Genomic DNA, 25934 nt, shown 5'->3' on the forward strand with positions numbered 1-25934 from the left:
TAGTATTTCATGTTAACTTTCCTGAAGTTTGGGCAACAACTACAAAAAAAAAAAAAAGTCCCAAGAGCGTGTCATGCGCCTCCTCCCTTCGCACTTGCCTCGCCTTGATGGGAAACGGGCTCAGCCTTGGGAATAACACTAATATTACCATTTTAAACACAGAAATACCCACAGACCATTTTCTCCGTTTTTTCTTTTGGATCACATTATCATTTGTGAACAATAACGTCTCAGTCGGTTATGTTGTCATTCTGGTTAAACTTGACATTTCCCTCTGTGGATCAGCCTGATAGTTGCCTGTTTTCCCAAATTATTGCAATGTGTGCCATCTAGTGGTGCGACGAGGCGGTGCAGGGAGCAAACAAATCACAGTTCACCAATTTAATGTGCTGCAAAATGGACATGCTTACAATCATCTCTCTCTCTCTCTCTCTCTCTCTCTCTCTCTCTCTCTCTCTCTCTCTCTCTCTCTCACACACACACACACACACACACACACACACACACACACACACACACACACAAATCAATACGGTGATACATTACTTGTCTTACATGGGGAAGACATTACAGTGTAGAAAATACTTTTATCATGTTGAGCTCGTGTTAGACAGGTTTGTCAGCAGTGTTCATACAATGAAAAGGAAAACCTTTGAAACGAGCAAAAACTAACATGATGAGATAAAGTGCCGAGAGAAAAATCCAGTTTTGATCTACATGTTGCTCTTATACAAGCTTAGCATTTTCAGTAGTAACAGGGACATAATAAAACATAACAGATCTGTTAAAAATAAACTTAAAACAGTAAAGCAGCTTTCTGTAGCCTTATATTAAAACAAACAATACTCTGAAATCGCCATCCAGTGGCATCATGCCGATATTTGATTCACATCTTGTAGTCTCTTGTAAAAAGAACACTGTAATTTACATGGCTTCAAAATACAGTGGGGTATGGTAATTCAAATCAACTGCCTTTCTTCCTGATCCAGGGCTGAACCATTCTGGTCGTAAAGACAGGGATGTTTGTCGGTTTCGGGGCATAACCATCCACCGCTGGATCCAGGCCGAACTACTCAGAGGGCAAGAAGGGGGACAACTCTCTCTGGTTCCAGGCTGGAAGTTGCTTCTCCTTCCCTGTTTAGAGTCACACACAAGTTATGAATACAAATGAAGGGTTCCATTCTAAAAGTCTATGCATCCATTTTAGTATAAATTTGTTTTTAGTATAAAAATAATAATTATAATGTCACTTGGTGTTCATTTGTTTAACTATGCACAGGTGATCACACCCTCTAAACTGTTACGATTTACAAGTAAAGGGCTCAGGCTCATAACATCAATAACATTCAATAGTTAGTTAGATTTTTTTTATGCCAATCAAGCAATCATTTTGTCATAGTAGGAGTCACATTATTCAAAGAGTGGATGTCAGGATCTGCTACCAGGCCCCAAATGTTTTGCTTGATATGAGGAGTAATGGCAATTGTGATTGATTTTATTAAAAAATGCCAATATTTATTGATTCATCTTATATTTGATCCAAATTCACAAGAGTGAGTTCTTCTCAAAGTGGTAGAGGTTAGTATCGTTTGGCTACAAACTAGTTTTTTTTTCTTTTCCATCATTAAAATCACATATGATGAAATTAGATTGTTGAAACATTTAGAGTTAATGCAGAATTCATTCAGCCTGAAACAGACTTAAATAGCATTGAGTGTGTTTACATGCACACCAGTATCCTGTTATCATATTTTTGAGATATTTTGGTTTTCTGTTTTTGAGTTGGCTCATACATAAACCTCAAATCCCATTTAAGATGAGACGGAAAAGAAAGAAAAAACCCAAGGCACTCTCCACTGTAGGCTATAAAGTTAAAAAGCCTTTATTATTCTTGGCTATTTCATGTTAAAATGTTAGAAAACGCACCAACGCTTTGTGGCCCCACCCGGCCTCACAGGTGTGACCAAGTCAACTCTAGTCTCAAGTCTAAATGTAGATTACCAAGTCAAGTCCAAGTCAAGTCCATGTCATTAATGTCAAGTCTCAAGTCTAAATGTAGAACAGCAAGTCAAGTCAGAACAAATCAAGAGTCCAGTATCAATTTCATATCTTAAAGAAAACTAAATATCTAGGACTTTTCAATGCAATATGGTTTTAATAGGATAAAAACTTGGTAAGAGCATCATGAGTTTGATTTCTATAATCAGTTTCAACTTCAATAAATGCAGTGATTCCATACAAATTCAGAAAACAGAATTTAAAGACAGTTGTCTGGTGGAACAAATCTCATAACCTTCAATCTAAGTCATTTACACAAACACAAGATCTTTTGTCAATAGTTTAGAAACCTTTTCAAGTCATCAAAGTCAAGTCCCAAGTCACCAGAACCCAAGTCAAGTCTCAAGTATTCTCTTCATGTATCAAGTCAAGTCTCAAGCAAATAAAATTGTGAGTCGAGTCCAAGTCATGTGACTCGAGTCACCACCTCCACCCGTCCTACTTCAGGGTTCAGAGAACAATGAAACAATGGTGCGTTGGTGAAATAGCCAAGAATAATAAAAGCTTTTTAACTTTATACAGCAGAGAGAGCCTTGGATTTTTTCTTCTTTTTTCCCCTCTACACTCTACATCACCAGGGAGCACGTGTGAAGCCCATGCAGCATTCCTCTTCTGATCAACACCCATTTAAGATAACTTGGATCAGCTTTCATCACGAGAAACCCATGATAGCTTGGATATATACCGTTATTGGCAGGGATACTAAGGTGTGGATACATCTTATCCTTTTTAGTGTTGGGTTTTGTCAATTAGCAGCCTATATTCTATTTATTAATGTATAGACATATTTGTAAATGAGATATGAAGATGCATATATCCCCACTTTAACCATGATATGAGCTGTTATCTGGAATATTGTGTGCAACACCCCAATTGTAGTCTTTCAATTTCTACTATGATTACGGTGAATATTTCCACTTTTTTTTTTTCAAACCTACCTTTATTATGACAGCATATTTTCCTTGGAAAAACAGTGAAGTGGAAAAGTCATTCTCTGTTCATACACCAGGTCATATCATACAACAGCCACTACTGTGCATAACAAACCACTGCTCACCTCTGTAAGATGAAGAGTGTGCACATTATCAGCAAAGACACAAGGTCCACTGTGATCCATATCATTCTGTATTTACCAGGTCCCTGAAACACACAGACACACTCACACAATCAGAGCGTGTCACATGTCCAGGCAAATAACTAACTAAAGTTCCTAACAAACTTGTCTGCTCCGGTATTAGTATTGTAGTAGTGTTGCTGTTGGGTGAAAACATTTTATCTCAAAAATGTAAACTTTCAGGAACTAAGAAATATGGCCCCTTTTTTTTTTTTTTAGCTCGACCACCATGTATTTTTGAGTTTATCCAGTGAAGTTTTGAAAGTGTTTCATAAGGGGTCCCAGGGGTCATAGACTTTTTTTCAGCCCATAGAGAACCATGTAATCCTTCAAGTTAAAGTTAAAACATGAAGTTCACCAAAATTGAAGTTGAGGTTTTCCCATGTCAACAGCGATACGCTTTAACTCATCTGAAACACCTTTGAAATGCACAGAAGGTGGAGAAAAAGCGTGACTTTCTTAGAAAACAGCAGCCTGCCTCGGCTACTACTGTACGTGCAGCCTATGAACGTTGCTCACCAGAGTCCAGTCAGGCTGGTTCATGTCTTGTAGGAGGTGGCAGGCGTTGGTGGTAACAGAGCCGGCCCCCGAACACCACAGCAGAGAGAACAGCCAACGCTCATTAACCACCCACAGGTTCACCGACACGTTCCTGCGCCGAAGCTCCCTGTCGGGTACAAAATGCATAGATTTGTCTGCATGCATGCACAGATACACACACACACATGCATGCATGCACACACACACATGCACTGCCATCATAAGCATCACTACCCCAACCCCAACACACACCATTTCAATGTAAACATAAGCCATGTCATCGAAGCTGTAATTAAAGATTACCTCAAAGTGTGGTGTTAATTGTGCTGAACAGTAATTGGAGATCGCTAATACACGATCTAGGATACATGATCTAGGAAACATGACCCATCTCATCTCATAAAGCAAAGACAGCGCTCATTAGTCAAACCTTCTCTAACTTTCACAACCTTCTAACATGTCTGTTTACTTGGCACTTTACCATCATCATAAAAACATTTCGAGACCCTATTCCAACAAATATTTTCTTCAGGAGGCTTTTTTTTTTTTTTACGGTGGGTGTGCTCAACCATTAAACAGCACTCCTGGGTGAGAACATTATTTGAATCTCGCTCCCCCGAGGCTGTTCATGTGTCTCTATATTCAGCACCAGCACTGTGTCTCAGCATGCTACAGACACACTTTTAATTAACACACCACTGTGCATGCCCCCTGGCACAGCTACGGTAGATAATATGGGTTATTTTGTTTCAGATTTTTTCTTTTTTTTTTTTTTTTTACCTGATTTCTGTTGTATTCAAGGTGCTATATTTCACATTCAAGTGGTTTCCTCCCTCTTCATCCATATCAGATATGTTGTTGTAGACCTGTATGAAGCCTGGAGCAGCTCCCATTACATATTCTCTTTCTGCTGGAGGAAGCCAGAGGACCTGTGAAAAGGAAACACAGCATCTTTAAAAAAACAATATGCTTTATCATAAAATCTAGTTCCAGTGAAGGGGTTTTAACATTACACTCACCAGGCCGGGGGCGATGCCAGATCTCAGGATGGTGCTGACTGTGTCCGCGGTATCGTTGCTCCCGTTGTCATTTTTTAGGTCAAAAATGACTGAGATGTTGTGCTGCTTGGCAAGGTCGAGGAGCTGAAGTAAGGAGGGTATAGTCTGAGTCTTGGCTGCCTCCCTCTCCTGTGCTGAGAGCTGGGACGCTGAGCGGAAAGGATCTGTCTGGAAATCAAAGACCTTAGGTTATGATTTGATTATAGACATCATTGTGTCATCAAAAATAATGGATCAAATGGTACTATGAAGAGTAAAGCACCAAAAAAAGTCAGATATTACCTCTAACTACAGCATGCTGTGTGATAGTATATACACCTTTATAAACAAATGTGTAAACATACAGATAAATTAAGCATTTATAAATACACAGCCCTCACCTTTAGGAACCAGTCGCCTGCGTTCAGGCTCTGTAACTCCTCCCAGGTGAGGTTGGTGCTGTGGCTGAAGTCTTGCCCTTGGAACTTCTCTTTAACATCTGTTGTTCTCATCAGTAACCCAGAGTCGTGGTCATGCATCAGGAAGGGAACCCTGTCTTTGCTTGGTCAGACCAAAGAATAAAAATTAGCGTCTATGAAGCCAAAACAATCCTAACTTAAAGGGGCATTAAGTAATCTATGATGAAACTGGACAATACAATAACACTAACCAGTTCACTCTGCGGCTTCAATGAGATTGAAAATGAAATTCACTTTATGTTTTATTGCCCTTTATATAATGATTTGAGAATTAAGTTGTGCGATAAGATAATTCATTGTGATTTATATCTGATGGAGGATGGTCAAAGACTTGAATATCTGTTTAGAAACCATGACTTTGACACTGCCCAATAATAAGGCATGGGAAAGAAGGAAGGAATCCTTATTTATTTTGAATTCTGAATGAAATATTGGACACTGCGATATTGAAATTCATTGTTTGTAATGTAATTTGAAGGTGAATTACAGATGGACAACATGCATTCTATGTTTTCAGTATTGTACCATTTGTTTGATCACTTTGACTTTGTTTCACAGTGGCTTGTAAGCCCTTGTGGGTGTATGACACTATAATAAATTCAATCAAATCAAAATCTATGACCTTTATCGACATCTATTGGCAACCAGCAGGAATTGCAACAACATCGATAGAACTTATCTCAGCACCAGGCGAAGTAACCGGTGAGTCATTGGTATTGATCAACAACCCTATCACACCCCCACAGATATATTATAGTCATTCTGTGCGTTGGGGCAGTAAAAATCTTACCCACTGCCCCTTTAAAAACCAAACTTTCTAAAACATTTTGTCGCTGTTTGGTTTCAGCTGCTAAGAGACACCACTCCATGTGAACCCGTCGTACCTGAGCTGCACGTCGGTCTCAAAGGCCATCACGTTGCACGCCACGCTCCTCCTGAACGACATCATGGTGTTCTCTGGAGCCAGCTGAACACAGCGAGGACAGATGGGTGAGACACACTCATGTGCTGAAACTCACAAACTACCCTAAAGCCGTGCGAACACACACAGCCCCGCGCACGGTGTTAAATTGAGCTTATTGGTGACCCAGGAGCAAAGCAAAAACGAACAAGGACAGAGCGGCGTGACATATGGGACCCTCACATGACTTATTCACACCTGAGCCGGGGATGAAGCATTTGCTGTTTTATTACATCAGTGTGGGTAATATACATGTATTTTCTCTGAATGATGACGGAGGTTTATGATATTAAAATACTTCTCTTTGACTAAATAAAACACAACACACAGTTATAACTGCCATACTCCAGCCTTGACAGCTCTTTCCTAAACTGTACCAATGATAACACAGATTCTAATATGAGAGGGACCATGCTTATCTGCAGGGCTTTGTGGAGGAAAAAAGACACTCACCATCGGTGCGCCTCGGTGGCCAATGAGATTAGGTTTGGGAGGTAATTCATTCAGTTCAATCAGACAAGGGGAGTGGATGAGGAGGGGGCAGAGGAAGATGGCTGCTGACACCACAACAAATGCCACTGCGATCAGGATCTTGGAGCCTGAGGGGAGCACATGTCAAATAATGAGATGATCCTATTTTCATATTTACTATGCTCTGGGTCTGAACAGAGGACTTGTACAGTAGTTCCTTCAGAAGTGCTGCCAGATGGAAATTATGTGTGTATTATTAGTACTGTGAGAGTAACCTAAATATCATTAGTGCCATCCAATTAAAGCCTTGCATCTCCAATTTTGCCTTTTCTTTACAGGAATTGACATGTACATATTTCTGTACATAGTTTAGTACATATGCTACTTGCACATTACTTTGTAAACTAATAGCCATCTGTTAATATATTAATACTGTATGTGAATAGTCAACAATGTGATATATTCTGTGCATTGTGATCATTACACAGGAGTCTGAATTATTGGTGATATCTATAAATCTGTAAACTGTAGACATCTATAAATCTGTAAATCAAAAGCCATAGTTTTTTTTAACCATTGTGGAAAAACATTTTGTTCTTCTTCCTTCTTGTCTTGCCAAAACACTGATTATCCATTGTCAAAAGTGAAAAATACACAGGCACATATGGGAAAATGAATCCCATTTTCACTATTCCCGTGAAGTTGATACAATGTTTTTTGCAGGCCAATGATGATATTCATGTCATAGAAATGTTTTGATCTCTGTGCCTTGTCATGATTTTGTGATGGCTAGTGAGTGTTGGCAGTGTGTGCTACTAAATGACTCTTGACACCCACCCACTCTGTGCGCCCGGTGGAAGCCCTGGAACACAAGCCAGCTGAGCAGGGTCAAGGCTCCAACACCACCCATCTGCAAGAAAGGAGCTGTAGCCTGCCAAGAGGCCAACACACACATCAGACATACTGCACAGACAACTAACAACTAACTCACCAATGTACACACACTACTGGCCTACTGTACCTGGAGTGAGAGAAGAACGGTTGGCCATTCTTTTTGCCACTGAAGGCTTATTCCTGTGACCCCAAAGGTGATGAATAGGACACCAAAAAACAGGAGGATCTAGGCAGAGAAAACCCAAATATGACATGTGGTAAGCAACCCAAAATTCACCCTGAACAACCTCAATATATGATGGGAGAATAGAAAAAGGATTGGATGGGAAACGTTTAAGATACCTTGTGCAGGCAATGTAAGTCCAGTCGTTCTCTCAAGGCAATTTGGAACAGTGCAAAGAGCTGTAATGAATTATGTTGAATTATAAAACAGGTAATTGCAACCATGCCTTTTGATTTGAACAAGACGCAGTCGAAGAGTGATATTATTTCAAGATGAGCAAAATAATTTTTGCACCTGTCCTAATATCAATGTCTACAATTATAGATTCCACTATTCTAACATTAATTCCAGTAGGCTAAATAATAGTTATTTTGTGCAATTTATTCAGCAAAAAATAGTAATATCCATTTCCTTGCAGCAATTAACAACACCTATGACAATATGGCGTAATATCCCGCTGCCTCTCAATCATTACCACTGCATCCGACTAAATACATAAATACATAGCATACATCAACAATGTAGACCTATCCACATTTTTTTTCTCACCAGCAGCAGAATGCAGTAGCTGGTCAACACCGCAGAGATGATGATCAGCACCATGAACCAGTTCACCCACAGTTTCAGTAATGTGAAGCCCTTCCTGATAATAGAACAATAGAGGGCAGTACAGGGTTAGCAGCATAAAGGTCAATGAATGCGCAAGCAAAAAAGAAAGGATTCTGGGCTTTTGTGCTCACGTCAATGTGTGGTGTGTGGTGTGTGTGTGTGTGTGTGATGATCACTCACCAGTTAACATCCTCTCGGTCATTGAAAGTAACCAGACAAATGTACATCCAGCACAGGGTGAGCAGGGACACCAGGGTGACAACTGAGAACCAACAGCATGCATGCTAAAATGAAAAGAAGTTGTAACTCTTTTAACATGTAATATTATGCATTTTCACTTTTTTAGGTTACCAATAAAATAATATCCCGCATCCTGTGTATATGTGTGTGTGCTTGCTGTGTATGGCATACCAGAGGGAACTTGATCCTTTAAGACTATGGAACAATTCCAACATTTCTACATATTTGGTTTCGCCCTTTGCACAATGCTGTGACAACTTTGGGCAAGCAGCACCTTTCACACACTTTCACCATTAACCGCACGCCACCACCATCCTCCACTCTTTCTCTTTCTGTGCCAAAATACAGACCTCAACCATCCCCCTCCAGAGACGTTGAAACCCTCCCCCTTTGTAATCCCGTTCCAGATCAGTCCACCACGAGCCTGTTAGGGCCCGTGAGTTTAGTAATTAGTCCTGACACACGCTCTGCAATCTCCACTTTATTGACAATGCTTTTATTTACTCAACAGGTGTGAATAACTCTTTCTCAAAAAAACATCCACTGCATTTTGCACCACGCTTGAGACAGAGGCTTCCTATTGCAAAACAATTTATATGGGGAAATATTTTACATTAACACTGAACTTAGTCCAGTGGAATGTTAATCCCTAATTATAGGGATTTTGTAAAGGTTATGCCCCAGTGCAAGAACCAGGACACTGAAAACTGAAACCCCTAAAACAGCTGTTATTCCAAGAGGGTTTCAAATTCATTGCCCAAGTAGTGTGAATCACCTGAAACAGGTTATTCAATAACCATCAGACAGACGGAATTACAGTAAAGTATGGAGGAAATTAACATTGTGTAACCTCTGAGCAAAATCAGGATTTGCTAGTGAGAGTATTCAGTTCGTCACAGCCTACAGTACATGAATATATGGCTACAAATACTCACTCTTCTCTTCCTTTCGCTCGGGTGCCTCCAGTAGCAGCTATACAAGCCCCTGCAGCAAACTCTGCAACAACTGTCGTCGGGCGACATCACCTCCCCTCCGCATTCACAGTGTAGGAAGTGCAGGTCCTGTCCTGTGCAGTCTAGACACCTGATACACCCAGCCTGGAGTGGGATGGAGGGAGCCGAAAGAGACAACTCTTTCTCTGGACACTTTGTGCGAGGAGAGGCCTGGCCTGATTCACTATGCTAAACCTATGGAGTGTGGGAGGGAAAAAAAAGCGAATGAGAGAGAGGAAAAAAAGAGAATATCTATGGGTATCAGGGCAATCCCTGCTCAATAACCCCCTCAATAGAGCCTCTATAAGGGGGGTATATCCACTGGCAGCGCTTACAATGGCCAACACCATGGGGTATTGAGAGAGGAGCACAGACTAGCCTGAGAGTGAAGTCACACCATTCGAGCCTTTGCAACACATTATACAGACACTAACAGTGACAGGCACATCCACACACAGGGAGGGAGTGGAGGGGCTGAGGAGGGGGCTACATCCAGAGCGTATAAGTAAAGGAAAACTAGCTGGCATGTTGAGGCAGAGGAGGACAGTGTTTGGGTATGGGCAGAGTAAAAGTCTGACTAGGCCGTTGGATGGTTAGAAACTTCACTGTTGGCATACGGTAGCTAGGGAATAGGCTGCAGAAGGAAAACAGGTAAACAGGTTGGGGCAAATCATTTTCCAGTTGCCAAGTTCTTGTCCATTGTACGTGAACAAACATGGGAATTTTGCCACCCACCCGAGGGGTATTAATAAGTCAAAGCTTACACTGAAAAGAGGCACCTTTAAGGTTCATGTTTAAAGCCAGAATGAAAAAAAAAAAAGAAAATGCAAAAATGAAACACGTGGTTATTCAGGTTGTAGCACCTGCAGTTCCTTGTTTGCCTTGATTTGATTTGAGTTTCTGCCAGCTAACCTCTTCCAAGGCTCATGACTGAGGATAATTCACTGTATTTTCTTAGTCAGTGCCTCCGGGGTGCAAAGTGAAGTACAGAGTTGGGGCGCATTGTTTGAATAGATACAGCAAATAACGTTGAGGAAAAATGTGTTCAACCTGAAAGCCTACCACACTATTCAAAAGAGAATGGGAGGAGAAAATGAGATCTCAAATGTATATTATACCACCAAGTATTGTGTTTCATGGGAAGAATTAGATCTGAAGATACCCATCCGATGATGACAACATGTTTAGACAGGTCTACCCATATAAATGTCAGACAGACATGCAACTTGAGTGGGTTAGTTTCACTGTAGGAACCGGGCATTTACCAGGAAATTTTAAATCTGAGGACACTGTTGAGCAATAAGGCTTAAAAACATCACACTGCCAGCTAAAGATAGGTTGACAAAAGCAAGTGAAGTAGAAATGTCCTCATGAAACTAAAAGAACAATTAAACACTTTTTACAGTCTAGCACCGTACCAAGTGTGTCCCTTTTATGTGTATCCTAGGAACTGCTGACATGCTAGGCCAAAGACCTAATTGTTTATTTACATCTGTAATTGCTGTAATAATTGTTCACCTCATACTCTGTTCACCACACACCCTGTCATCAGACAAGTGCAGAAAATACTGTCTCATCCTTCCCATGTTCTCCACTCTGAGCACCAGCTCCTAACTTCTGAATGTTACAGAGTTCCTTATTGTAAACTCAACCGTTTTAAAAATTAATCTGTGCCTATACCTCAATTAAGAATCTGAGTAATAGTGTAGTATGAAGCTGTAGGGGTTGTGCAATATTATGTTAAATGTGGATAAGAGAGGCTGTGCAATAAGTCAATAATTTCTCAGTAATAGGCTATAGAGGTTGTGTGTGCAGTGCAATAGTTGCAGGTATGATGCGATGGGATTGAGCAATGAGTTGCTTTGCATTCTTTTATTGGTAGGAATATGTATAAGTATGTTTTTTTTTTGTATGCATACATGATTATATGTATGGTGTGAAGTATGCTGTGTATGGAACTAATGATTTGATTAAATGACGCAGCAACACAGAGTCCAAGACTAATTTCCCTACAGGGACAATAAAAGTATATCTTATCTTATTTAATATGCACGCACAATCATCCTGGACTAGACATGTATCAGCCATCTACGAACAGCACAGTTTAACATGTTTACTTCTAGACAAATATAATGAAAACATATATATGAGCAGAGAATTTCCTCAACATGTGGGGAAAGTTTTGGAAAGTTCTCCATAAAGTCAAGTCAACACACCTGAGAACACACCTGGCGCCTGTAGTATCAATTAGTACAATAGATACAGAGGAGACACACCTTGCTAATCTGATTTGGTAAATCAGCCAAAAAGTGATTATCACTTCATGCTGCTGGCAATGTAAACTGTGATTCGACAGAGAAAAATGTGATGAGTGTACTAATAAAAACTGATGACAGAAATATTCACTCCAATCAAAGATTCCAGTATGCTTGTTGTTTGATTTGCTGATAGATAGAAATTCAGGAGTTGTTGTACATCCAACAATTAGATTTTACTCCAACACTACAAACAGTTCAGTAGCAGATAATGTTTGATACAATAATGGATCCTGATGTGAGAGATACTGAAGTAGAAACTTTAAGTGTTATTTTGATCTGACCGGATTCACCTGACCTGTTTACAAATAAACACCACATCCTTTATTCACTGTCAGCTTTGAGACAAAATGGACAAACAGACACTATAGTCTTGTCCACTTTGATCCCTCCATTGCAACAAAAGTTAAAAAAGGACTGTTCAAGAGTCTAGGGTGCACAATCTGTACTGATCCCATTTGTTTACAAAATCTGTCCTAAAATCAGCAAAGTAGAAGGAGCTATTTTGTCAAGTTCCACCTTAATTGAACAAATTACAATATGAAGTTAGATCTTTCTAACATTCTGTTATCTACCTATCTGTCATAAGCTCTTTGTTGCAGGAGATACAATAGATAGTTCAGTTATTTATGTGATTGGTTTGATTGTGCTATGAGTGTGGATTTATGTGTATGTATGCTATATTTTATTGTTCTTGATTTAGTGTAATAGGTAAATATCTATATGTGTGTGTTACAACTTGACAAATGTTATTTACTTTGTATTGATTAAAGTATGTTTTTATTTGTGTAAGTCTAATCATATCTGTCTATCTATCTATCTATCTAGTCAACAGTAACTTACCTTAAATCACAGTCTGTAGCCTACAGCCTCCTACACCACAGACTTGTTTGCGCTTTCAGGTTGAGGAAACGACTCTCTTATTGCCTTTATTCCCTCGGATCTATTCCACTCTTTGAATAGTGAAACCGTGGATGGAATGTGAATGGTCCCAATTGAATGGGTGCGAGCTAAGGGGTGTTCCCAAAGCAAGGGGGAGGGAGGAGGGAGGAGGGAGGATCCAAACCCAAACACAGGTAAGCCACAAAGTTGCGGTAGACTAGCGCACCTCTGCGACTGAGACAGCTGATCACTTATTTGTTCCTCAGCAGCAGTCAATAATGGCACGGCGTCTCCAAATTGATTTGGTGAAATGTTAGTGGCCTTGTTTTGTCTAATTAAGTATAACATGGCCTAACTGATCCGGCCCATATGAAGAAAAAAAACACCATTTCACATATCTTCCCGGGCATCTGAGGGCTGCAGAGAGTGTTGACATTTTTAAAAACAAACTCAAGACCTACATTTTTAGTCTAGCTTTTACATCTTAATCCGAGCATTTTTGGTTTTTCTTTATTTTTATGTTTGTCCCCGTATCTTGCTATTGTTTTAATCTTGTCTCTATAGTGTTTCCTTAGTTTTATTGTGTCCTATCAAGATCTAGTCTGTGACGTTTCCTTGGTTTTATTGTGTCTTATCAAGTTTTAGTCTGTGAAGCATTTGTGTCACATTTGTTTGTATGAAAAGTGCTATAGGGTACAAATAAAGTCTGATTGATTGATTGATTGACATAGTTTATAGGCCAACTTTTGGGGATATGTTTCAAAATATACACAAATTGGCCAAAATTGTATTTGTATCCATGTAACATTCATTCAAAATGCAGGCCTATGATGAGTAGGCTATTGCAGATTTATGATAGATAGCCTATTTGCCGTTGGAAATATATTCTTGGCGATTTTTTCTATATTAAAAAAAATCTAAATATCTTCTGGCTACAAGTGTATTTTTGCACGTGAGAGCACGTCAGAGCTGCTAGCACGTGTTATTGGCACTTAAATCCATTTCACCTAATCATATGTAGCTAATCTTAAAGCTCAGCCAAATGCATCTTCAAACGTTGCTTTGGTCGGAAAATATTTCCTCCTACGCTGTAATCCAAGTTATCGAAATCTTGAATTTACTAAGCCTAATTAGGACTGGACTGGGGATAAGAACTTCAAAACATTTTTTTTGTTGTTAATGGTGATAATCATGCTTTGTGACAGGTCACAGTCAGAATCAGCTCGGTGTATCAGACCATCACAGCCCTCTGACAAGACTTTGCATGTAGATACATCATTTGTTTCACACGCTATAGGCTATTACTGAAAATGTTGCTTTTCTCTTGTCACCAGCGAGCTCCATGGATGACAGTTGAGTTAGCTTAGACGAGAAATAGCTTAATATTTATTTCTCTGGATGGAAGTATTCCCTTTGCTTTTGTTAGACTTCTTTTTTTAATTCAATTGTTGAAATGTTAGTGTGCTGTTAAAGTACAGGTCTGTAGGGTTTTTTTTTTTATATATATATTCATGACAGTACCAATATGGTGCCTTACAATATACTGTAGACAGTTCATTGGCTGTGGCTGTCATTTGATTATAATCACCTGTTAATTTATTACAATCACCTGTTATTTTCCTACCAAGATGACCATGTGATGATGTAACAGAATACTATGAATAGCCTATCTTGTGCAGTAGCAATGAAAGGTGCCTTGTGCAGTGTCCAGTTTAGTCAGTGTTCTGTATGGCTGCTGCACTGTGTAATATGTGCAATGGGATAATATGTAATGACAAAACATTGTAATGAATAGTATAACGACTTAGTTACTGCTCACAGGGAGTAATATGTATAATAAGTACTTAAACGAGTAAGGAGTGATGATCCATCTATTTCTCTATCGAGCCCAACGTAGTGAACTACACAGCTTCCTTGGTTTGTTTTGATGAACTAACCCTTTAGTGCCTCAGAAGTTCGTTAGTACGCATGCGCAAGGCGTGGCTAGAGAAGTAGCTCGACTTGCTGCTAGTCTTCCACCTATCTGGGTGAGATTATTTGTTTGTTGTCGTTTCATTTATGGCTGTCGCTCTATATTTTTGGTAGAGAAAGTATGCGTCAAGTTCATTGTTATAGCTCAAATGATAATAACAGTGAATGCTAGCCAACAACGATGTGTAATTAAAGACAGAATAATCAGCTTGCCTCAGCATAGCTGAGCTAGCAAGCTAACGGTTGCTAGCGTTTGCTTGCAGGTGTTTGCACTGTGAATTCAGCCTGTGTCAGCTTTACCTTTCTTTGTCAGATGCAAATGTATTTCTATCACACTGCATTCATTTCAGGTCTTTATATTATGGTGGTTGGTGTAATTATCTAGCTGAACTTTTCAGCAGAAGTAAACCGACTGACTGTTGGTGGGCGGTCTTGATGTGATCTGTATACACTGTTCTGTTCGGGTGTTTTATCTACTCTGTATACTGGATGTATGTGGAGCCGTGAAGAATAGCTGTGACTTTGATCATAACAAACAAACAAGCAATAAACTACATCTAAAGTAACGAGTTTTCTAAATAAACGGAAGGTGTCAAATGTTAATGCACTTTGTTTTCTAAAAGTTTTTAGCAAACCATGGACCAGAAAATTCCATATGATGACTACCAGCTCCCAGTGGTGTTCCTGCCTTCTTATGAGAGCCCTCCAGCATGGATAGCCCCACAAGAGGTTTGAGCTTCACCTACATTTGTCTTGATATACAAAGATCATATTCAAACATACCTTACGCAGAGTGAATGCATTCTAATAAAACATGATATGTATATCAAGTATTGGCAAAGAAAATAAGTTATTAAATTACAAATGATGCAGAAAACCTGGACACTGAAAAAAAGAATAGTGTCACAGACACATCTGGATTGTTGTCGTGAATCAAAGGGCTAAACCCTTTCTAGCCCTCCTGTTATCTTCAAATTTACTAACATCTTTTATCCTTGGGGTCAATTTGACCCCAGCAATTTAAACCTCCAGAAAATTATTATAATTAAAATTGTTACCCAAGTTTATGTGTCAGGTACTTTATGTTTCTTTGTTGACTACCTAAATAGCCCTTTAAATAAAACATAAGGACATTGGATGTCCTTCACAACAGTTGCAGCAGCTGTTGATGCTCTTGGAAGGCACCGTCTTCTCTCGATATGAGGTTTCACCAGCGCGTAACCCAGCTGCTCCAGGAAAATCCTCAGTTTTCCGCTGTTCCAGTCCTTTTATTTCGCTCCATATTACAAAGGCATTGTAGGCGCTCACATTAATGATGTTGACGAAAATGACAAGGGGCCAACGGGCAGTCATGTGTCGGCAGCTGTATGTGGCTGTGACCTTGTCCAGGTTATCAACCCCTCCCTTTGTCTCGCTGTAGTCCAAGACCATTTGTGGTTTTCCGTCTTCTCTGGTGCTCAGGACAGCATCTTTGTGCATGGTGCTCATCAGCAGGACATTTTTCCCTTTCTTGGGCAATAGGAGACGACAGTGGCTCTGTCAGTGAAGGCAAACATTGAAGATGTTACCTTCCTGTTCTTCATCGCAAGAAGCTCAGAGGGAAGCTCCGGCTTGTTTTTTCTCACTGTCCCCAACATGGTAACCTTCCTTTTCAGCAGTTCCTCACCCAGGGCGTACGATGTGAAAAAATGATCACATGTAATGTTATGACCAATCACTCCTTCAGCCATGTCTAGTGCCATGCCCTGATTTTTTTCAGATGCTTCCCCAGGGGATTTACCAGTGTACACCTGCTAATTCCAGGCATAGCTGGACTGTGTCTATATCCTTGTTCCTTTGATCAGCAATGTCCTGGTGCATGATTTTCTGAAGGGTGTGAACCCTTATCTCACTGTGGATGATTGATGTCAGACAAATACTGATCATTTCTGATCTCCCAGAGTCATGATAGACAACATGCCACCATGCTGGTTTGAGTACACTCAGTATTTTCTCTTTGCCATATATATAGCGAGTTCATCACCCAGACTACAACAATGAGCTCGCCCAGTTCCTACCACGTACCATCGTACTGAAGAAACCTCCGGGGGCACAGCTGGGCTTCAACATCCGTGGGGGCAAGGCCTCCCAGCTGGGAATCTTTATATCCAAGGTGTGTGTGCAGCTTTGATGTTTGGATTGACTTATGCCATGAAATGCTGTCCCATTGTTTGCTTTTCTAAATTTTCTACTTTGCAATTTCTAATGTGTGTGTGTGTTGGCAGGTGGTCCCAGACTCTGATGCCCACAGGGCCGGGCTACAGGAGGGAGACCAGGTGCTTTCTGTGAATGAGGTTGACTTCCAAGACATAGAACACTCAAGGGTAAGTCAAAGTAGTACTTTAATACACAGAGTCTGTGTTATAAAGATGCTGGTGTTGTCATTCTCATCCCAGAATACGGGGGATATTAAAAGGATACTGTACAGCGACACCACTTTTCATCTGAAAGTTGGTATATGTGGCTGTGAAATAATGAAAGACATAAACCCTCGTCAAGTTATCAACTCAGGTTTTCCCCGTAGCACTTTTATGGTATTTTCACTGGGTCCAAAGTCTTGTTGGTTGTTGCATCCAGCTGCGACACGTTCTGTCCACAGGCAACATTGTGACTAGTGAGGAGCATATTATTTTGGGAGCATTACATTGTGTGATTAAAGTTAATTGTTACAACTCTAGCTAATGGTAAAGACATAATATCAGCATACTCTGTCTAAAACATTAGTATTTAGCTCTGTTAGCAAGTAATACCTAAAATTATTTCCTTCATGCCATTGGCAGTCATGACTTTTGCACTGCCTTCCTCCCTGCATTTACTGGTATATTTTGTTAGCTGATACAAATTTGACTTTTCAAACACAATTCAAGCTAATTTAATCATGTTTATTTACCCTTGCATGCATATTAAACAGAAATGACAGATAGAAAACATTAAATGTGGACATTAGGCATTTAGGTTAGTCAGGTACTAACACTGCAGGACCCTGCAGCGAGAGTATATTCGATAAATTTATATTTTATTTAGTAATTCATGGCTCATTGCTCCCTCTAGATGTTCATTCTTTAGGATGCTGATATTGTCATACAAATTATAATATCAAACATGCAAATGATAGCAAGCATCTGCCTGCTGTCTATGAACATGTGTCCCTTTGGAAATCAATAGCATATCACAAAAACAAACTACCTGACCCAGTGTCCCATTGTTGTGACCAGTTTGCCCAAGGCAGACACATTCAATGAGGACAACATTTTACTGTATGTTTGCATTAAGTTATTTTCTTCTCCCTCTTCAGGCTGTGGAGATTCTGAAGACGGCTCGAGAAATCCTGATGAGGGTGCGCTTCTTTCCTTACAGTAAGTCTTGCTCTCACTTGCTTCACAAAATCATGTCCAGAGCATGATGATAATCTGTAAGACATATACATAAAGCAAGATCTGCTTCCAGGTTTGATATACAGTCTGTTATACTTTCGCATCACATTGCAAGACAATGATAAGTAGCCTCCAAGCAGTACTTTTTATCTCTTTCTGAAGTAGCTTGTCAGCCTCAAAAGTCTTAAAGCTCATCAGGTATTTTCAGGGAATTTTGATACCAGCAAGTAACAGAAGCCACCTAGCTAAGCTAACTGGCTGATCCCATTGTATGCGCTGAACAGTGAAATTGGCTTTGGGGGACCAAATGACATCACACAAGTGGGAGACATTGAAGTGACATTGTTTGGATGATTCTAATGTCTGTGTTTTTCTATCAGACTACCAGAGACAGAAGGAGAGGACTGTGCACTAGGTGGCAGCAGATCACCTAGAGGGAGAGACAAAAAAAGAGGGAGAGTCAGCGAGCCTCAGTGGGACTGATGTCCTTGGTGGATGGACACGTCACCGTGCGTCATTATCCTCCTCCCACAGACTCCAGCCTCCATTCTGTCTCAGCTTCAGGATGACTGATCTATGACTAACAGACCCATTCATAGTTCTACATGCAAGGACAATACATTAAATACTGAGTTTTCTCTCTCACCCCGACAGCCAGGCACTCTCTCCTCCACTCTGGTCCAAGACTGATGTTGTTCCATCAGTTAGATCACAGAGGAGTCTCTGAACTCTACAGTGTTGTACAGCGTTTTAATCTGGTTTTTGATAGCTTCTTGATACTCCTTGACACACTCTGATAGACACATTTCAGAAGCATTGTTGACAGACTGCTTACATCACATTTACAAGTTTTAGTATTGATAAACAAGACTCGCCTAGCATAAAGTTTACACAACCTTTATAATAACTGAATTAACCATTGCTTCTATTCCCTTCATGCTCGAGCCCTGACCAGATGCAGCTATCCATAGAATCAGATGACTTTAGTCACCATGTATCATAAATGTACACATTTTCCTTGGTAATATTGATAAAGAGACCAATTACTATATATGTGTATATGTAGATATAAATACATATAACTTTTGGGGTTTCACCGTACTTGCTGATACACATGGTACAAGGACAACAGATGCATATATCATATCACTGTATATCACTGTGCAAATATACATTCAAGTTTTAGTTATTCAACAGTAATACTTCATTGTGTATGAAATACTTAATGTATAAAATGGTGTAAATATATTCCAGTGATTAGCATCAGTATTGATTTGATACTGTAAAGTAGTAGTAAATTAAATATAAAATATTGAGATTTTTTTTTTTAACAGATGTTTCATACCAGCTTATGCATGTAGTTGATTATATATGTACTCACACTGCTTCTGGTCTGAACTAAAGATAATTTTGCATTTATTTAATGTATGTTTTTTGAGGTGCCAAACTTCTGACAATGAATATAACTTGCAACATGCTGTTAGAGTGAGCTATACAGTACACTACATTGTGCCCTGTTATATTGTAACAGTCTACATATTACTGCAGTATTTAAGTATGCAGTAAGTTCACTTCTTTTAAACTCTTTTAAAGACATGTTTAAATACATGCCTGGTGCATCTAAACATTGTCTTATTCTTTTGTTTGTGCACTGCTACTAATAAAAGTCATGAGAAGAGAAACAGTTTTTGTCCACTATCAGATGATCGATCTGACCTAGGTTTTTTCATGAGACTGACTTTATTGAATACAAAATAAAACTATCTTGAACTATTTTTTCTGTGTTTTTTGTAAAAGTATGTGACATTGACCTGAATCTATAATAAAAGTTTAGAAGCCTAGTAACCCAAGTCTGATTGTGCACTTGTAAGAGCTTGAACCAGAGAGCTCGTCTTGTGACTTTTGAATCTGAGTAAGGTGGGCCGGTTTGCTCTGGTATGAGTAGCTCAACTTGTTTTTCCACTTTGGACTTGGGTTTCTGTTGAGAGTGACTGTCACCCTTATAAAAACAGAGCAAATCACAGTGATTACCAAAGCATGTAAACCTTGTGAGGTTTATTTAAAAAAAACACAGAACACATTAAAACCATGTGACACTGTCAATATATCTCTTCAGACAAAAAACCTCAAGAGCTCAGGGTCCCTCTTTGCTCTGTCATGACTTCATCTGTAAATAATCTCACATGTACAAGATCCATGATGATAATTCCAATCCTTCGGGTAAAAACAATACTCAACTTGGAAAAAAAATAAGAATTTGCTCTGTACATTTTGCATGTAACATTACCTAAAGATTTTCATTCAGTGAGATCACCAATGGATCCAACCTTGAGTGCCTGCGGTAAGTCCAGGGTCTGTTCAACGAACATTATAATTAATTCCACTGCATACACTTTGATTGCACAACATCTCAATAAATACACACATTAACATAAAAAAACCTTCAGGGACACTTTTCCTGTATTTACATATGGAATTACAACATAGTTGGTCAATCACGATAAATTAATGGTGCGCAGTGAAATTCTTCCATATAAAAAGATACCAAAAAAAAAAAAAAAAAATCAGTGGCAAACGTGATAGTGGAGTGAAATTGTCTGCTGTAAGCTCAGTAACTTTGTATTTCTGAAAGACTCAATGTCTAGGCCTGGAGCTACTGAACAAACCAAGAACCTTTAAGTTTCAGGTTAAGGGTCACTTCAACAGTGACTAAATATATGAATGCGATCTAAAAAAAAAAAAAAAAAAGACGTGATTATAATTTTATGTGTATCCAGTAAGGGATCCAATCATTTTGCCCCGATAATTACATTCACCTAACATTAAAGGGGCTAGCTAAAACAGTTTATATCATGTTTTAAGCAAATAATATGTAAAAAGTCAATAGAGTGGAAGTACAGATGTCAGGAATACACAAAATACCCAATATCATTTCACTCAATACTTTCACTACTGACTATCTCCTCATTTCCATTTACAGTCAACTGTAAAGGCAAATAGCCAGTTGTGGACAACTATGTTTAACTTCATTTCCCTGCATTCACTTCATTCAAACCTTGTTCACATCTATTTTAAATGGTTGCATCTACAAAAAGGCCTGCTGGAAGACACATTCCTAAATGTAGTGCTGTGAGTAACTATTCACACAACCAAACCCCAACACCTCTATACTTGTACAGTGTAAAGGGCGTACAGTTAGGGGCCAAACACTGCAGAGATGGTTAACTGAGTTCAAGGTGGACTGATCTGAATGGCAACTTGCTCTGTGCTCATTTCCATCTGGCAAGACAGTTGTAAACACTTCATTGTCTTGCTCATCCCAAAAGGCACATTGATATGGAAAACTGGAGAAATAAAAAAAGTAATTTGAGGATAGATTGGTAGACAGAGGATTAGGATCACGTCACATAAGAGACGTAGCACTTTGGTCTCAAGTCTTATGGAGTTTGTGTGAGTATATCCTCCAGTCTCTCTCTTGGCCAGCCTTCATCCTGTCGTATCGATGCGATTCAGCTGCTATCCTCATTCTCATGAGCATCCGCAGTCAAGCTCTCATCCGCAGTCAAGCTCTCATCCACATTTTCTAGCGAGTCCGTTCTCTGTATTGACAGCTCGGCCGGGTCCATCATGGGCAGGGTGTTCTGCTCCGGGAACAACCAGGGCTTCTGGTCTGGAGAGTTCTGCTGTTTCCACTCGGGGTAGTTCTGTCCCGCCTTGTGCACACACTTCATCACCTGGAAGGAGTAGAGGAAAGGAGTATCAGAGGGCTGAAACCAACAATGAGAATCTCACCACACCTTAATGTTCAGTCAACAAAGCTGAAGATAAACCGGGTCACAAAATATTGTGGCAAATTATGTGGCAAGCACTTACATGAGTCGGTGCAATCGATAGTTAATACTTACAGCTCTGACACGGTCTACATAATAGTATCTCATCTGCCAAAGCCAAGAAACTGATTCATATAATAGAGTGAGCCCAATTCAAGCCATCAACATTTTGACAAAGACCTACATGATCTGTGAAGTCTAGCTGGAAATAAAAAGGTTGTTTCGCCCTTGCCATTCGGGCTCAAACTCAAACAAAATTGTTCGTGTATATAAATAAATAATACCCAATATAAAATAATACCTCCTCTATTGAAGCACCCCAAGAGAAGTGTTGGCTTTCTTTACCAAAAAGACAGAAACCACAAGACTCCATGTCTCTGCCCTCCTGTTCAGATTTATTCGATTAATCTAAAAATTCAGCTGTTTTGAGCCGTCTTAAACCGATGTCCCTACGGTTTAAAGCCAGCCGTCTCTGGCCACTGTCACTTTCCCCTCTAGTTTCAAGCATGCAGCAGTTCAACACCTGAAGAAACCTGGCAGAAACCCCTCAAGTCTTAACAACTACAGCCCTATCTTTGAACTTCTGTAAAGCACTTTGTAAACTTGCTTTAGATAAGTGCTATATAAATAATGTTTATTACTGTTACTTGAACGAGTTGCCTGAGGAGCATAGGCTGGCTAAATCACCATCATCTTTTAAATCACTTTTATAGACTTGCTTTTAATGTAATGATCTTTTATTTATTGCCCTTGACCTCTCTTTTTATGTTTTTTTCCTCTTATGTTTCTTGCTTTTCTTATATTGCTTTTTACTGTTTTATATATATTTTTTATTTACTCTTTTGTAAAGCACTTTGCAACTGCATTTAAAGAAGTGCTATATAAATAAGGATGAATAGAATATTAGTAGTATCATCACTATTCCTATTTTGAATCGTCAGCACCTAGCGAAAGCACTATGTCAGTAAAATTGTGGTCAAAGCGGGGTTGGGAGGTTTTGTTTGTAGAGAAAGTTGTTAATGGGTAATGAATAGGTCAAGGTTTCTGTTCAGTTGAGGATGTGAGTCCCACAATCTCAGTTTCACACACATCGATACACTTTGGTCTAAATAGTTGCAAGCGGCAGAAGATATGAAACCTGGGGAACGAGTTCTACCAGGGCAGAGAGTAGCAGCTCGGGCTGAGATACTCCTTTGTCAGGAACCTTACCGGGACAGGCCCTTAAAGTGGGTTTCTATGGTTACCATTGTCCTTTAAGAGACTTGAAACCCTCACTCCCTTATGCGCACACCACACACACTTTCTAACAATCTCCAGAACACACACTCTCTCTCTCTTCTCTCTCTCTCTCACTCACAGTTAATGTTTTTTTTTTTTACTCGATCTTCTTTCTTAGGCGTCAACTACAGGAAAACACAACTTGTAGTTACGTTACATACCTTGGGAGCTAAAACTTGAGATGCTTTGTTCACCACCCACTTTGGAAGAGAACCTGGAGAAAAATGAGGATAAAATGAAACAGCACTTGAGATTTTCATTGCGAACTCGATTTTTCAGATATTCATATTTGTTTGAAAAGAATGAGGACATTGGTCAGGGTCTAACCTTTGGGGTCGGCCTGTGAAAGGTATATGAAAGAACAGCTGTTTGGTCCTGTGGGCTTGATCAAGTAGCCAGTTAGGATGGAAATGGCTCTCACAAGGTCGTTGCGAGGAGGGTATTTCTGTAATTGAAACAAAAACAAGAGTGTGCAGAATAATGAGATAAACTGCAGTGGGTTTAACTGAATACCTCTTTCAAGTCTGTGTCCAAGCTGCGCTCCTGCATGTACAAGCTGTATGCGTTGTCGTGCAATTCAGACATGTGACATTGGTATCAATATGGATAAGGGTGTTTGTAGATGATAAAACGGCTGTTATAAAATCAGTGCACACAAAACATGAAGACAATAGATGTCAGTGGGCTGTAGGACTGGCATGTTTGACAGACAGCGGTTGCTATGAGCCGGGGAGTGTGTGGAGGAGGTGCCGTACCGGGTGTTTGACTGAGAAGTTCACGATCACGTACTCATCGTCCGTCACCTGCCACGAACGCAGCGTCACCACATCTCTGTTCCTCAGCGGTTTGGGACAAAACCCTACGAAAAAAGAAACAGAATTCAGGATACCTTGAAGGGAAGACTGCCTTCATCGGTCGTGTTTCTCACCGTCACAGTAACCTTAGATTCAGGGAACCAACTTAGGCAGCACCTGCACCCTTGTTTTGACTATAAATACACTGAAGGAACAAAGGCCCCTCATACTTCATCCCTAATGTCTGCATCAGCCGGCCCTACAAAAGTGTTGATAAAACCAACAGATTATAATAGAGAAACAAAACATGGACACTAAGAGCTTTGACACTAAGAAGCAGGACAGATGGGCAACAAAACACTAGTTAAGTTTGGGTATGTAAACAGATTCTTGAAGGGAAGAGCTTGCTGATGGGAAAATCATCGCTGCATTTTTAACGTCTCACTGTAACTCAAAATAAAGGTCCATTTTGCAAAACCATGCTGACAAACAATTTACAGTACTTTTATAAAGTACAGTAATACTTAAAAAAAACATTTAGCTGTCTCACACACTCTGTAGTTCCTGTGTGAAGAACTTGGACAATCAATAAAAGATTTATACATTTCTAGTATAAGAAATATCACCATTCAGATTCCCTATAGGCCCAATTAGATGATATTAAGTGTCTCCAAATGCTCAAATGTTAACCAGACTCCAGCCTTTCCATTCCCAATGTTTTTTTTTTTTTGTTTTCTTGGCTGTACACATGCAACAACTGAAGCTGAGCTATTCTAGCCCAACAGGTTTACGGTGGGTCACACAGGACAGCGCAGTGTGATGTGATCAGCTGCATCAGATAGGAGTAGCCATACTCACATGAGTAGTAGCCCACATCAGCGTTAGCAGAGAGCCGGGCAATGTCAAAACTCTCCGACATGGTGGGATCCCACTTCTTACGGTACTGGCCATCATGGAGGACGTCGTACATGGTGGCGGCTGACACATCTTTTATTGTCATTTTACACTGAAACACACACACAAGCACACATACTATAATTAAAAATCCAAATGTCAAGTTTACAAAAGGCCAAAGTCACCCAGAGGCAACTATGAAATCTTAAGAGACTTGGAAGTTACATTATGGATCATTTCTGAGGATAAGGAAGTATTTTTGAGATTGCAACTTACCTTGATCTTGTGAACTTTTGGTGCATTTTGATTTCCTTGTGTAGAAGCCGCGGGGGGAACTTCGACCCACACTTGCATTCCATGTTTATCATACTTGTTTGACCAATTATCCGTTGATAAGCACTGTCTTCTGAAGTCAGAGAAGACCGCTTCATCAGGTATAATATTCGACCGACGAGACATCTTTTTTTTTTTTTATCTTAAGAGTGTGGATCACTCCCGTGAAAGCTTCTTTGGGTAAATGGTGTTTAATTTATCCTCAAAACAAATCTGCCATATAGAAGAAGTTGCTCGGCCTGCTCGGCTGACGGACTCAAGGCTTCTCTTGTTGTGTGCTGCCGGCGAGTCCACTATATGCAAACTGATCACCAATCAAGTTGAGCAGGATTTTTGTGCTGAATTCCTGAGCCATTCCTCTGTCACCTCCAGGCTCCTGTCCCTCTGACGTCACTTCTTCCGGAATCCGTCGGCTACAGGTGTGCTACGCAGGTGCGTGGAGAAACGTCTTGCCCCCCCCTTTCCAAAACAGAAGTAACGCTTTCATAAATAGAAGGATAGGCCACTGTACAAATATCACACCTAAACATTACAATATCATGACCTACTATAGGTCAAAATGATACCACAGAAAATCATATAGGCTAATTACATAGGGGATAAAAA

At 39.8% G+C, this 25934-nt stretch overlaps 3 protein-coding genes across 6 annotated transcripts; 1 reads left to right on the top strand and 2 right to left on the bottom strand.

The window, feature by feature from the left end:
• Positions 1-385: 385 nt before the first annotated feature.
• Positions 386-12873, bottom strand: gdpd2 (glycerophosphodiester phosphodiesterase domain containing 2). Of its 3 annotated transcripts, none has more exons than XM_071917106.2 (16): positions 12777-12873; positions 9562-9813; positions 8977-9050; positions 8567-8648; positions 8327-8420; positions 7897-7956; positions 7682-7780; positions 7498-7591; positions 6643-6788; positions 6113-6195; positions 5151-5310; positions 4732-4938; positions 4493-4641; positions 3692-3839; positions 3116-3198; positions 386-1134 (listed from the first exon to the last, which is right to left on the bottom strand). In XM_071917106.2, the coding sequence occupies exons 4-16, from the start codon at positions 8611-8613 to the stop codon at positions 1074-1076; spliced, it is 1431 nt and encodes a 476-aa protein (XP_071773207.2). In that variant the 5' UTR covers positions 8614-8648; positions 8977-9050; positions 9562-9813; positions 12777-12873; the 3' UTR covers positions 386-1073. The 3 variants fall into 3 exon arrangements, with proteins under 3 accessions (XP_071773207.2, XP_071773206.2, XP_071773205.2); XM_071917105.2 differs by having other exon boundaries at positions 8567-8670; XM_071917104.2 differs by lacking the exon at positions 8977-9050 and having other exon boundaries at positions 8567-8670.
• Positions 12874-14791: 1918 nt separating this feature from the next.
• pdzd11 (PDZ domain containing 11) lies at positions 14792-19959 on the top strand. 2 transcript variants are annotated; one of them, XM_071917103.2, is made up of 6 exons: positions 14792-14842; positions 15410-15515; positions 16798-16938; positions 17051-17149; positions 18121-18181; positions 18580-19959. In XM_071917103.2, the coding sequence occupies exons 2-6, from the start codon at positions 15423-15425 to the stop codon at positions 18612-18614; spliced, it is 429 nt and encodes a 142-aa protein (XP_071773204.1). In that variant the 5' UTR covers positions 14792-14842; positions 15410-15422; the 3' UTR covers positions 18615-19959. The 2 variants fall into 2 exon arrangements, with proteins under 2 accessions (XP_071773204.1, XP_078145170.1); XM_078289044.1 differs by having other exon boundaries at positions 14801-14842; positions 15407-15515.
• A 280-nt stretch (positions 19960-20239) lies between these two features.
• On the bottom strand, positions 20240-25620 carry stard14 (START domain containing 14). Its single transcript, XM_071917098.2, has 6 exons — positions 25272-25620; positions 24960-25107; positions 24063-24166; positions 23635-23752; positions 23469-23521; positions 20240-21933 (listed from the first exon to the last, which is right to left on the bottom strand). The coding sequence occupies exons 1-6, from the start codon at positions 25452-25454 to the stop codon at positions 21709-21711; spliced, it is 831 nt and encodes a 276-aa protein (XP_071773199.2). The 5' UTR covers positions 25455-25620; the 3' UTR covers positions 20240-21708.
• Between the last annotated feature and the right edge of the window lie 314 nt (positions 25621-25934).

The sequence above is a fragment of the Centroberyx gerrardi genome, chromosome 16, assembly GCF_048128805.1.
Source record: "Centroberyx gerrardi isolate f3 chromosome 16, fCenGer3.hap1.cur.20231027, whole genome shotgun sequence".
In the NCBI taxonomy this organism is placed as follows: Eukaryota; Metazoa; Chordata; class Actinopteri; order Beryciformes; family Berycidae; genus Centroberyx; species Centroberyx gerrardi.

What these genes read in the sequence shown, in the direction of transcription:
- gdpd2 (XM_071917104.2), bottom strand. Translation starts at nt 9,648, where the DNA reads ATGTCGCCCGACGACAGTTGTTGCAGAGTTTGCTGCAGGGGCTTGTAT. An exon ending in GACCGAGAGGATGTTAACTG is followed by an intron (nt 8,421 to 8,566) that starts GTGAGTGATCAT and finishes TTCTATTATCAG; the next exon opens with GAAGGGCTTCACATTACTGA. An exon ending in CCGTTCTTCTCTCACTCCAG is followed by an intron (nt 7,592 to 7,681) that starts GTACAGTAGGCC and finishes GCCTCTTGGCAG; the next exon opens with GCTACAGCTCCTTTCTTGCA.
- pdzd11 (XM_071917103.2), top strand. Translation starts at nt 15,423, where the DNA reads ATGGACCAGAAAATTCCATATGATGACTACCAGCTCCCAGTGGTGTTC. An exon ending in CATGGATAGCCCCACAAGAG is followed by an intron (nt 15,516 to 16,797) that starts GTTTGAGCTTCA and finishes CCATATATATAG; the next exon opens with CGAGTTCATCACCCAGACTA. An exon ending in TGGGAATCTTTATATCCAAG is followed by an intron (nt 16,939 to 17,050) that starts GTGTGTGTGCAG and finishes GTGTGTTGGCAG; the next exon opens with GTGGTCCCAGACTCTGATGC.
- stard14 (XM_071917098.2), bottom strand. Translation starts at nt 25,454, where the DNA reads ATGTCTCGTCGGTCGAATATTATACCTGATGAAGCGGTCTTCTCTGAC. An exon ending in CAAAAGTTCACAAGATCAAG is followed by an intron (nt 25,108 to 25,271) that starts GTAAGTTGCAAT and finishes TGTGTGTTTCAG; the next exon opens with TGTAAAATGACAATAAAAGA. An exon ending in TGATGTGGGCTACTACTCAT is followed by an intron (nt 24,167 to 24,959) that starts GTGAGTATGGCT and finishes CTTTTTTCGTAG; the next exon opens with GGTTTTGTCCCAAACCGCTG.